General features: G+C 30.9%; 1 protein-coding gene across 1 annotated transcript in view; it reads left to right on the top strand.

Annotated features, from left to right (window-relative positions):
* The window catches only part of LOC126883771 (uncharacterized), a 37328-nt gene extending 24913 nt beyond the window's left edge, over positions 1–12415 (top strand). The window contains exon 3 of the mRNA XM_050649436.1: positions 11855–12415. Coding sequence (XP_050505393.1) covers positions 11855–12127 — 273 coding nt within the window. The 3' untranslated portion in view covers positions 12128–12415. The remainder of the gene's footprint in view (positions 1–11854) is intronic.
* Positions 12416–13086: the final 671 nt, after the last annotated feature.

Raw genomic sequence — 13086 nt, forward strand, 5'->3', positions numbered from 1 at the left:
ACAGTTTATACCATATTTTTTAGAGCCACATCTTGTACTTTTGCAACCCGTTGAACATTTACATGTAATTTGTTTTAATATCTCTTCAGGAATCAAACAATCTAAGGTGTAAATAGGTTCAAAACGCGTATCAGTTTTTTTTCATCCATATTGGGTAGCATCTAGTTTTTTACCTAACCAGTGTTGTAATTGATGATAAACGCGAAGTACATACTGATAACCTGCACCTTCTGTTGGGTACAAATTTTCCAATTTAAAAGATTTTTTCCCTGTATTTCTTATAAATTGTAAAAAACGTAACTCATTTAATGACAATATGTTATTATGTTTTTTTATACGTAACATCAATTGCAGCAGAATACAAAGCAACAATGATATCACATCCGTTTTTCATGATGTCCTCCTTGTTAGCATTCTCGTCATAAAAAATGTTTATCAGATCTACAATTTCTGACGATGCAGTTAATAATTTTAATTTTCCTTGATTAAAAAAAAGTTGTATCACACCCAGTAAAAATATATAAGAACCCAACGTATTTTCTTAGATGAGAATGTTTAAAACTATAATAGATAGATTTTCCTTTTTCGCCTTTTTTTTTCAAAATATATGTTATTGTCCGGAGCAGAGAGTTGCGTCAATATTATGAGTATATCAGTATCATTACCAATTATTACAATGGTCTTGTTAGTTTCATATGTATGTTGTGAAGAGCTGTCTGCACTATAGGGCTTTTCATCGATTGTCATTTGTTTCGAGCTTCTGTCATGTGTCACATAATATTAATATATCTACGTCATACGTCTTTGGTTTGTATCATGGTATATACGAATAACGTATGACGTAGATATATTAATATTATGTGACACATGACAGAAGCTCGAAACAAATGACTGTGAATGAAAAGCCCTATTAATAGATACGTCTGCATCTTCATCTGCTACTTTAGTTCGGTACCCAGATTTGTTGAGCTCTGCACATAAAAGTTGAATCAATTGCTTTTTATTTTTACTGCTAACTGCTAAAAATATTTTTTGTTTTATGGATAATATCGTGTTTTCAACCAATTTAATTTCTGGGCCTGAGCTAATTATTATTGTATATTTATATAAATAATATACTTTAATTAGTAAAATATAAGTAATTCTTACGAGAAATTATTGTAAAATTAAAGCAAGTAATAGTAATTAAACTGCAAATTTTTTCAACATGTTTCAAATTGGGATTCCATTCTAAAAAATAAAACGAAGCTATTCTCACCTTCACATTTGTTGGCGGTGTTTCACGAGTACCATCAGTTTAACGAGTCATGACTTTTTATTTTTTTACTGCATATGCAATCTATGAAGTGGGTCATAAAATATAGACTTTCTTAAACAACTTATTCAATTTTCAGCTCTTAATGTTTATAAACAATGGAAATATGATTTATTGAAAAAAAAATCTAACTTGATTTCTATTAGTCAAATAAAATCCATTTTATTATTTTAATATGTATTTTTTCACCAGATTTTCAGTGAGCCTACATACGAGCGTATAACGGAGAAACTGTCAAAGTTATTCTAATTGTTTATAACCTAAAAAGTAGGGTCTTTTTCAGACGGTTTTTTTAACAACAATTTTAATAAAATCTTAAAACATTTTCAATACATCTTAAAATTAAAGTCTCAAATAATCGATTACGATTTGTAAAATATCTCTAGAGTCACTGTTAGGGCAAGAACAGTTGTTTAAACAATTGCTGTCTGGGATAAACAAATTGAATAACTTATAAACTATTCGGTCGATCTGGTTGAAATTTAGCACATTGAAAGAACCCATTAATTGGCATAATTTAAAGTAGTTAAATTAAATATTGTTGTGCAAAAAATACAGTTATTAATATTTAAAAATTAGTGCAAAAATGAGAGTTTTTTACAATTATCTCGATCAATTGTTAATATGTGTCCCACCAAATTGAAGAACTTTTTACGGTCTACAATATTTATTTGAAACATTTTTCTCTACAATGGATAAGAAACGTTTTATAGTAAAAAAACTTGGTTTTTCATTTTTTGTAACTGTTTTAAAAAAGAAGAAGAAAAATTAGCTGTATGTCTTCACGGAATTATCATAATTTATACCGCATATATCGCTTAAAACCTTCAAATCCCTGCTTAAAGTTTTTACGTGAAATCGATGATTTTTTTTCCCTATTAACTGGTGTACTAAGAAAGCGAGCATTTTTACACGGGGGCAATTTGAAAAATTTCTAATGGAAGCACCGGATAAAGAATTTCTAGTTCACAAGGATATATAAGCTAGTTTAGGTAAAAGAAATACTCTAATGAAGGTTTTTTCATAATTTGTAGGTCGCAATGATATTGGGAATATCTGGTGCCTGTAGAAGAGAAGAATTATATAATATTACTATGAATGACATCCAAGAAACCGATGGTTTAATGATTGTAAAAGTACCCAATACAAAAGCGAACATCCAGCGTACTTTTACAGTCGTTAATAAGCCAGACGATAAAATTCCATATTTAGAAATTCTGCAAAATAATTTAACAAATTGTACCATAAGTTTCAATATTAATAAATAATTCGTTAGTTTTCTTTATTCTTTCAAAAAATAAATTAAAATTAAGAGGTTTTTTAACTCGACGGTAAGTGAATTACTTACCGTCGAGTTGGAGTACTTACCGTCGATTTGGATTACTTACCGTCGAGTTGCTAGTAAATGTCACCTACTGACGTAAAATCTGTCACGGTAAACAGTCAAAGATGATCAATCGTGCAAAAAATCATATTAAATACAATAGTGTTGATTATAAAATTGTAAAATATATATGGCAAACCCGACAAGTACCACCATATAAGCAATCGATATGCACTGATATCTGGGAAGTAAAATAAATGCCAAAGCCCAAAACGTTGAAATGTTTGTACTTTTATAATAAGGTGGTATAAAATTGACATCAAGCGAGGAGTAAGACAAGGCGTCATTTTCACTATGTCCCAAAATTGAATTAATTAAAATTTCAAAATACTGAACTAGGAGTACAAAGTAATGATTATTGAAGGATAATACTGACACAACTTTTGCGAATGACATAATATTGTTGATAACGAATAACTTAAATAAGCAAAAGACATGCTGGAAAAACTTATTGCAGCAAAAGGGAAAGAGAGACTTAAAATTAATGAAAATAAAACCAACCTGATGACCACACTAGTTTTCTTCATCAGCAACCATTTTTCGTCCACTCCTGAATATAGGTCTCTCTCAATCACTTGGATCTTTCTCTACCTTGCGCCAGTCTAACCGACTGTTTTTCTGCCACTGCTCTTGACAGTTGACTGCCTCTTTGTTAACCCACTGTTCATATTGACTGCTCTTGATAATCTTTGGTTTAGCTGTATAATAATAGTTTCACTTGTAAATGTTAAAAATTTTATAACGCTTCTAAACAAGTAGTAATTATTAATTTTATTGTTACGATTTAACAATTACCGATTTTGAGCAAAACTCTATGTTTCCCTATATACCCCAGGCTGTGGGTGAAAAAACGTGAAATAATTCAGGAATTTTTGAAACCTATCAGGTGTTGTAAAGGACGACGCCAGGAATAACTTCTACTAAAATGTAACCAAAAATATTTTGCGCTTTTTTTTATTGCGATTTTCATTTGTTAAATTTGCAATTTTTAATGATTTTTAATTTTGCAGCTTAGGATATTGATTTTAGAGAAAAACTTTTTAATAGAAAGTTGTAGTAAATTAAAAAACCTACAATTTGAGGTACGGTAAGTTTAATTTCGTTAATTGGTTATTGCAAAACAGCCTGCGAAAATCCAAAATGGCCGTTTTTTACAATTGCATTATTTATTGTACAAATATTTTTTTTTATTTTTTAAAGCTTTGAAATGAAGATCTTTCAATTCCAAACTTAAAAAAAAATTGTAAAGCCAGATTAACGAATTTGTTGCTTAGATATTATAAATGGTTTATTCCAAGAGGTCAAATGTCGAAGGTTATAACTTTTTGAAAAAAAATCGTAGAGAATTGGTGAAACATCCAATCTCCTTCTAAAGAGTTATGTTTTCATATTCTGATGTAAATAAATGCGTAAAACATTTTTAAACCTCTAATTTTTGGATTTGAAAATAAGGGGGCAAATTTCGTTAAAACATTTAGAGCTGAAGAGGCCCTGTACATCCTATGAGCTTTCAACTTACAGATTATTGTTGCTGAAGATAAAACGAAGATTAATAAAAAAAATAAAAAATTTCTACGGCCAACTGAAGCTGAGATAATTTTTGGGTTTGAAAATAAGGGGGCAAATCTCGTTACGAAGCGGCCTGTACATCCTATGAGTTTCTAACTTACAGATTCTTGTTGCTGAAGACGAAACGAAGACTTATAAAAAAATAAAAATTTTCTACAACCAACTGAAGCCGAGATAATTGTTTTTTTTTAATCGTAGTGCCTATATTTATAAGAAATAAGACATTTTTTACAGTCATTGACTAAAGAAAGACTTATATTACCTTAAAATAAAAATTATTATAAAATATGATTACATTTAATTATTAAAAATTATTTTTTAAATGGGTGCTTTTGCAAGCGGCCGAATTTTGCAAATCGCCTAGCTGGCTTCCAATCCGCGCGCTCGGGAAATTGTTACGTAACTTTTATTAAATTTTGACAGAAAACAATTTAATAATACTACCATTATAATATACAGTCTATTTACCACTGTATTTGTTTTTCTTGATAAACTTTTATATGTGAAATCCAAAACGAATAGTCACTACAAGAAGAAAAAGTTTTATATTGTATATTATAGTAAGAAGTAACATTATTATTACTATGTACATAGTAATAATAATGTACTATGTACATTATTATTACTATGTATATTTATATAACAATGAAAAAATTAAAAATATAGTTATATATTTCATATATATGTATCATTTTTGTAATATTATTCCTTCGGAAATGAAATTTCACATATAAAAGTTTATCAAGAAAAACAAATAGAGTAAATAGACTGTATATTATAATGGTAATATTATTAAATTGTTTTCTGTCAAAATTTAATACAAGTTACGTAAAAATTTTCCGACCGCGCGGATTTGAAGCGAGTTAATAGCGAATAATTTTTAGTAATTAAATGTAATTATATTTTTTAATAATTTTTATTTTAAGATAATATAAGTCTTTCTTTAGTCAATGACTGTAAAATAATTTCTTAATTGTTATAAATAAAGGCACTACGATTTAAGAAAAAAAAAAACAATTATCTCGGCTTCAGTTGGTTGTAGAAAATTTTTAATTTTTTATAAATCTTCGTTTTGTCTTCAGCAACAATAATCTGTAAGTTAGAGACTCATAGGATGTACAGGGCCGCTTCAGCTCTAAATGATTATAACGAAATTTCTCCCCTTATTTTTAAACCCAAAAATTATCTCGGCTTCAGTTGGTCGTAGAAATTTTTTATTTTTTTATCAATCTTCGTTTCTTCTTCAGCAACAATAATCTGTAAGTTAAAAACTCATAGGATGTACAGGGACGCTTCAGCTCTAAATGTTTATAACGAAATTTGCCCCCTTATTTTCAAACCCAAAAATTAGAGGTTTAAAAATGTTTTACGCATTTATTTACATCAGAATATGAAAATATAACTCTTTAGAAGGAGATTAGATGTTTCACCAACTCTCTACGATTTTTTTTTCAAAAAATTATAGCCTTCGACATTTGACATCTTGGGATAAACAATTTATAATATCTAAGCAACAAATTTGTTAATATGTCTTTACAATTCATTTTATGTTTTGAATTAAAAGATCTTCATTTTAAAGCTTTAAAAAATAAAAAAAAAATATTTGTACAATAAATAATGCAATTAATAATGACCAATTAACGAAATTAAACTTATCATACCCCAAATTGTAGGTTTCTTAATTTACTACAACTTTCTATTCAAAAGTTTTTCTCTAAAATCAATATCCTAAGCTGCAAAATTAAAAATCATTAAAAATTGCAAATTTAACAAATGAAAATCGCAATATAAAAAAAGCGCACAATATTTTTGGTTACATTTTAGTATAAGTTATTCCTGGCATCGTCCTTTAGAACACCTGATAGGTTTAAAAAATTTCTGAATTATATCCTGAAATCGACCTATTTTTCACCCACAGCCTGGGGTAATAGTGTAGGAAACAGAGGTTGAACTTCGCAAAATGGGCACAAGTCCGGTTTTATTTTATCTGGTATATCAAGGGGTGCTTGGTATAAGACTAACTTTTTCGTAAACAATTTCGCTCCGGAACCCCCTTTTCATCCCTTTAAAGGGGGTGATTTGTGGGTTTTGCGAAATGTAGCCCTTCCTGTAGGTTTTGCAAAAGATTTACTTAATAGTAAAATGAAGAGGACTGTATTTCCTACTATTTATTTCCCGACAGCATATGTCTATCACCCACCGTTTAGGGGGGTGGCGCCCCAAAATTGACAAATTAAAAAAAAAGACGTTTTAAAAAAAATATTTTTCCCTAACTATAATGAAAATTAAGAAGAAACTCTGCGGCAATTAATCACAAATAAGTGATATAGGTCTCATTTAAGGGCAATTGAAAATTTTTTAAAATCAGGGTGTTACATTTTAAAAAACCCCTTTTTATACCATCTGAACCGCCTATGCTAGAGTAAAAAAACTTTTAGCGATTATCCATGTACTAGTGTTATTTACAACTTTGTATAATGCACCCCCATATTTTCCCCGGAACCACCCCAAAAAAAAGGAGAATTAATAAAGAAAATAATCATAAATTGATTATGGGCCACCGCTGTGACATTAGGGTGCAAAGAAAATAAAATATGCATAGGTCATAATGTGTAGCAGACAGTGTGTTCTGTTATTTTCCATAAGTACGTTATTTATTTATAAACTGAATAGGTGACGAAAAAAAAAAAAAACAAAAACTGGAACCCGCCAAAGTACTTCTGAGGTTTGCGGCGCTACTGTGCCGTAACCGTTGCTTACACGAAAAAAATGCATAGGACCTTATTTGTAGATAAAATAGTGGTCTTTAATTCTGTATACGTTTTGTTTAAAAGAAAATGCATAGGTAATGAGAAAATCGCCAAAACTTGCTCTCCAAGGGATAGGGGTAATTTCTGCAGTTTATTATTAAGGATAGGGGTAGTTTCCACAGGGATGTTCCAATAATCATATATATTTATGAAAAACCCTATTGATGGAGCATAATAGGTCCATATGGGTCGAAAAGCAAAAAAAAATTTTTTTTCAACACCCTTCTTTATTTTTTTTGGCTACAAGGTTTGCATTAAGAAATCGCTTTTGTAATTCATGCATGGGTAATAAAAACGTGCACAAAATGATATATGAAGCATTTTAATAAAGAGCATGGTGTGGGAAGCATTCCAAGAAAATCACTTTCTTTATTAATTCTCCTTTTTTGGGGTGGTCCGGAAAAAAAATGGGGGTGCATTATAGAAATTTTTAAATAAAACCAGTACATGGATAATCGCTGAAAGTTTTTTTACTCTAGCATAGGCGGTTCAGATGGTTATAGAAAGGAGTTTTTAAAAAATGTAACACCCTGTAATTAAAAAATGGGCAGTTCCCCTTAAATGAAACCTATACCAAAATATCAGCCACGTATTTGTGATTAATTTTCCTAGGGTTTCTTCTTAATTTTCATTACAGTTAGGGAAAAATATATTTTTTTAAAACTTGTCTATTTTGGGGGAGCCACCCCCGCTAAACGGTGGGTGATAGGCATACGCTGTCGGGAAATAAATAGTAGGAGATATACTAGTCCTCTTCATTTTACTATTACGTAAATTTTTGCAAAATTTACAGGAAGGGCTACGTTTCGCAAAAGCCAAAAATTACCCCTTTTAAAGGGATGAAAAGGGGGTTCCGGGGCGAAATTTTTTAAGAAAAAGTTAGTCTCATAATAAGCACCCCTTGATATACCAGGGAAAAAAATAAAACCGGACTTGTGTCCATTTTGCGAGGTTAAACATCTGTTTCCTACACTACTAATAATTTCAATCATTTACAAAATTTATATGCTAATACGTTATTTGTATGTAAAATCATTTATATAAAATAATATCAACATCTACAATATTGTATTCACTAAATAGAGTAAATTTATTTGGTAATTTTATTTGAGATTTTTAAAATCGTATGTATTTATTAATTTATCCAAATATGCTTCTATAATATTCTACAATGTAAACTAGCTCCAATTGTCCAAAGTTAGTATATTAGCCCAGTAAATGACCGTTTTGGAGTGAAATTTTCAGGGTCAACTCAGAATTGCATGAAAATTTGGATTTAGGTTCTACTTACTCCCCACTTCAAAGTTGAACTTGTGCCGTTAGTTGCTTTTTTGGGGGGAAAAGTCGCAGTTTGGCCTAAGCCAAACTAGTTTATCCTGATAATAGTATGGATATTGCAGGACCCACTAATGGTACGGCCTAGTATATACATTATAGTATACCTACAACGCCAAAATAAATAGATAAAATAAATAAAATAGTCTGTAATTGGAAAATAATATTTTTTATTAAAACGATAACGAATCTTCGTTAAAACTGATAGACAATTGTTAATACAATCAATCATATTATAAAAAATAATAAGTGTTTTTATAAAAAAGCCATAATTATACCTCAATTAAAAAATTTAATATTAATTTATTTTTCCATGGAGTGTTTTGGTGACACTTAGAATGGCGGAGTATCATTACCTTTTTGCATTTACATCTGTTTGTGCAACAGTTTTTGTTTCAGCAGCCTTTGAGGAATCCTTGTCCGATCCAACTGAATCTCTCGTAGCTGCAACCTTTAGCGATATTTTAGAGGTAATTTATCTAACTGTTGGGAGTATTATTGTTTCTAAAAGGTTTTTAATTGGTCTCAGATCAGAATACCACATTTGCCATCAAAATTTTTTGGACCCAGTAATATACTAAAGCACTGAAATATCGTTAAGAGTTGCAGCAACGAGAGGTTCAGTTGAATCAGAACAAAGTTTTGTCAAGTGTAGCTGCAACAAAAACTGTTCCACAAACAGGTGCAAAAGCAAGAAGGCAATGATAAGGCAAATGATAATCCGCAATTCTAAGTGTCATCATAACACTTCATGGAAATATGGAAAAATAAATTATGTTTATAATTGAAGTATAATTATTATTGCTTTTATAAAAAACAGTGGTTATATTTATATGATTTGTCCATTAATTTTAACGACGAGTGATTATATTTTACTAAAAATGATTACTTTCCAATTACAGAGTACTTTATTTAGTTTATCTATTTGTTTTGATATAGTGGGTAGATTATAAAGGGCTTATAAGTTTATCCTGCAGTGTCAGTATTAATAACAGGATAAACTAGTTTGACCTAGGCAAAACTCGTTTATCATATCGCGTTTAGGACAAAATAGTTTGGCCTACGCCAAACTAGTTTATCCTGAAATCAGGTTTGGCCAGTAAAATATATATTCATTTCTGTTTGTTATATTTTGGTGTTATATTCGTCCAATTAACTAATACTATAATCAGGGGTCGGCAACGTGATGCCCGCGGGCACCAAGGTGCCCGCGAAGCAATTTTAAGTGACCGCCATTCCTTTCACCATCTTAGTTTAAAAATTTAACCAAACAACTATTTACAAAACTAATTAAAAACGGGTCTTTAATAATTTAAAGCTTATTCAAAACTAAAGTTTTAAAACGGAATTTCATCGACATCAGTATAAAACTAATAGAACAACTGGCTACGACCCTGCTCATATCTTACTAACCTAACGAACATGATACAAACGCTCCGAGTGGCTCCGGCATATCTATACGCACTGTTATGTTTTCATCACCCCCGCGCGTCTACTATAACTCCGTCTACCAGCAAACCAACTAAGTTGACTAAGCAGCAAAACTTATTTGCCAGACCAATTTCCCAATCAACAAAAGCAACTACTGCCTCTTTCAAGATTGCGCACCTTTTGGCCAAGAAAATGAAACCGTTTGTAGAAGGTGAGATTATTAAGGAAGCCATGTTATTTTATGTACCGAAACACTTTTTGATGACCACAGAAGTAAAAATTAAATAGTAACAGCAATAAATGGCATCCAGCTATCAGCCACAACAGTAACTCGAAGAACTGAAATGATTGCTGCAGACATTGAGTCACAATTGAACACTGATATTCAAAAAAGAGTATTCTTTTCCCTGCAAGTTGATGAGTCAACAAACGTGTCCAACACTTATCATGACATGTATTATTATAAAGATGGTTTTCGAAAATTTTATTGTTAAAGAAGAATTTCTAAAAATGTTACCGTTAAAAAGGCGGACAAGGGGTGAAGATATTTATATGACTTTTAAAAAATTTTTATAGGAAACTAACATACCCTTGAAAAAATTGTCCTCAATTACAACAGACGGCGCACCTGCAATGAAAAGAAGAAATAGCGGTTTCATCGCTCTGTGTAAGAGAGAGCCGATGTTTCCCAAGTTTACCTCTTATCATTGTATCATTCATCAGGAAGTATTATGTTCAAAGGTGATTCTTTCCAAGATATAATACAAACTGTAACCAAAATTATAAATTCAATAAGAGCAGGAGCTATGTAACACAGATTATTTAAATTATTGCTACAGTAAAATGGCGCCGAATTTGACGATCTGATTACACATACAGAAGTACGGTGGCTGAGTAAAGGAAAAGTACTTGAGCGGTTTTTAAATTTATTACCTCAAGTAAGAGAATTTCTATTATCCAGAAATGAAGTTTGTCCGGAGTTAGAACAAAAACCTTGGTTAATTCGGCTTGTTTTTTAACTGATTTTACTGTAAAATTAAAAGAATTAAACTTACAACTACAAGGCAGAAATCATCATATTGCTTTCATGGTAAGTGCGGTAAATGCATTTAAAGCTAAATTGGCACTCTGGAAGTTGCATATGGAGAACAATAATTTATCACATTTCCCAAATTTGAGAATGGTAATAGAAAGTCATTGCGATGAAAATGTTACCACCCATCGGTTTGTTAAACATTTTGATTCCTTGTTGACACAATTTAACAAAAGGTTAGAAGAATTTTCTGAACTAGAGACATTTTTGATGTTTTTCATTAATCCTTACTCTCGTAGAAATGAAGGAGTGAAGAGATTTCAACATATTTCAGTATTTCTAATAAGGAGGACTTGGAATTGGAAATTATAAATATCACCAACGACATCCAATTGAAATCATACTGTAACACAGAGAATTTTTGGAATTTAGTGGATATCAATATTTATCCTTTGTTGAGAAAATATGAAATCCTTTATTTCTTCCTTTATTTTCAACTATGAAATACTTAAAATCAAGGTATCGATCAACCCTTACTGATGCTCATTTAGACCAATGCCTGCGAACTGGAAATTCTACTTATATTCCACATTACAACGAGCTGGCCTCTAATATACAGTGCCAAATATTTCACTAGTTGACTACTTATGCTTATATTTTATATTAGAATATGATGTGAAATAAAAATTTGCCTATATAATACATTTTTTTTATTTTATACTATTTTCATGTTTCCTCGCCGGGGGGAGGGGGCGCTACTTTTCATCAGGTGGTGCCCGCCGAATTTCACAATTTTTGAAATGTGCCCTCCTAGTAAAAAGGGTTGCCGACCCCTGCTATACATCATTATATTGGAATGTACAGTCAAATATGCTAAATGTAATTTAAGTTGGTAATTTCTTTAATTTTATTATTAAAACAGTTTTTTTGATTAATTTTGAGTTAACAACATTTTTTTATTTTAATTTTTTTTTCAGGTCGATAACGACGCTCCTCCTCAAATGTGCGACACTGCCTGCCAAACGCGCGAAAGTCTCTTCACGACGCAAGGTTACAGTTCTGGAAACTCAACGCCTAGTCACAGCATCCACACGAACTCTCCACCAGCACCTTTTAGCACGTTTGGTTACAAGAAAGAGGCTAAATTTAAAGCGGAAGCCAAAATAGAAATGAACAAACACGACCAACAGAGGCGTCCTTACAGCGTCCAAACTACAAAATCAGCGCCCGATGTCATCGTAACGCACTGACAAATGCAAAAAGCCGCTTGGGAGCCATATCGTAGACGGTACCCTCGGCATATTGGTACTCACGTCTCCTTCAAGGAGATTCTAGGAACAGAAGGGACTCAAACGTATGAAACTGATTTTTATACATAAATTATATAGAAACGTTTTTTATTGATTAGAATATTCAATATTTAAGGTATATAAAAGAAAAAGCTATGTTTTATTACAGAAATGGCAGTTTTAAGAAACCAATCTCTATTTATACGAAAATTGTGAGACTTTTATATACAAGACGCTTATAAAACATAATTACGCTGTTTTTCTCTTAACTGAAACAAGAAATAATTTGTTTTATTATAATTTTTCTTAATTTTCTAATTAAAATTTTTTATGTATTATATGTAAGTATAGTAATATTATTTCAATTACCTGAGTAAATAATTATTACCTGATTATTATTTATATTTCCCTGATTATTACTCTTACTACTACCTGATTATTATTATTATTACCCAATTATTACCTGTTTGTATGTTATTTATTACAAGAAGTCAGTACAGTAAGTGTTCACAATTACCCCCTTAAATATTGAGCGTGGGGTTAAATTAAAACACCTGTCAGAGGTAAATGGAAACAATGTAAAATGGAAATCAATGTTTTATGTGAAGGTTACAGGTCTTGCCATTTTTAAAATGTTGAGGAAGTACATACGGAAGAGAGAACCAATGAAATACTCTTTGAATAATTTAAAAATGAGGTGACAGATGTTAAAACAAATGAAAAGTAACATATAGGGAGGCTGCTGCTTACTACAGTATTCCACATTGCATTATTTACAACTGCTTGAAGGGTAAAAACATACCAACTGATAAGATGGTTACCAACCTCCTGCATGGTTAGCCAAAATTGAAGACCATGTTACGTGTTTAAAATCCTGAGATTGTTATTTACTTTTACCCCATTTTTTATTTATTTTTTCT

The sequence above is a fragment of the Diabrotica virgifera genome, chromosome 4 (genome assembly GCF_917563875.1).
Source record: "Diabrotica virgifera virgifera chromosome 4, PGI_DIABVI_V3a".
Classification (NCBI taxonomy): Eukaryota; Metazoa; Arthropoda; class Insecta; order Coleoptera; family Chrysomelidae; genus Diabrotica; species Diabrotica virgifera.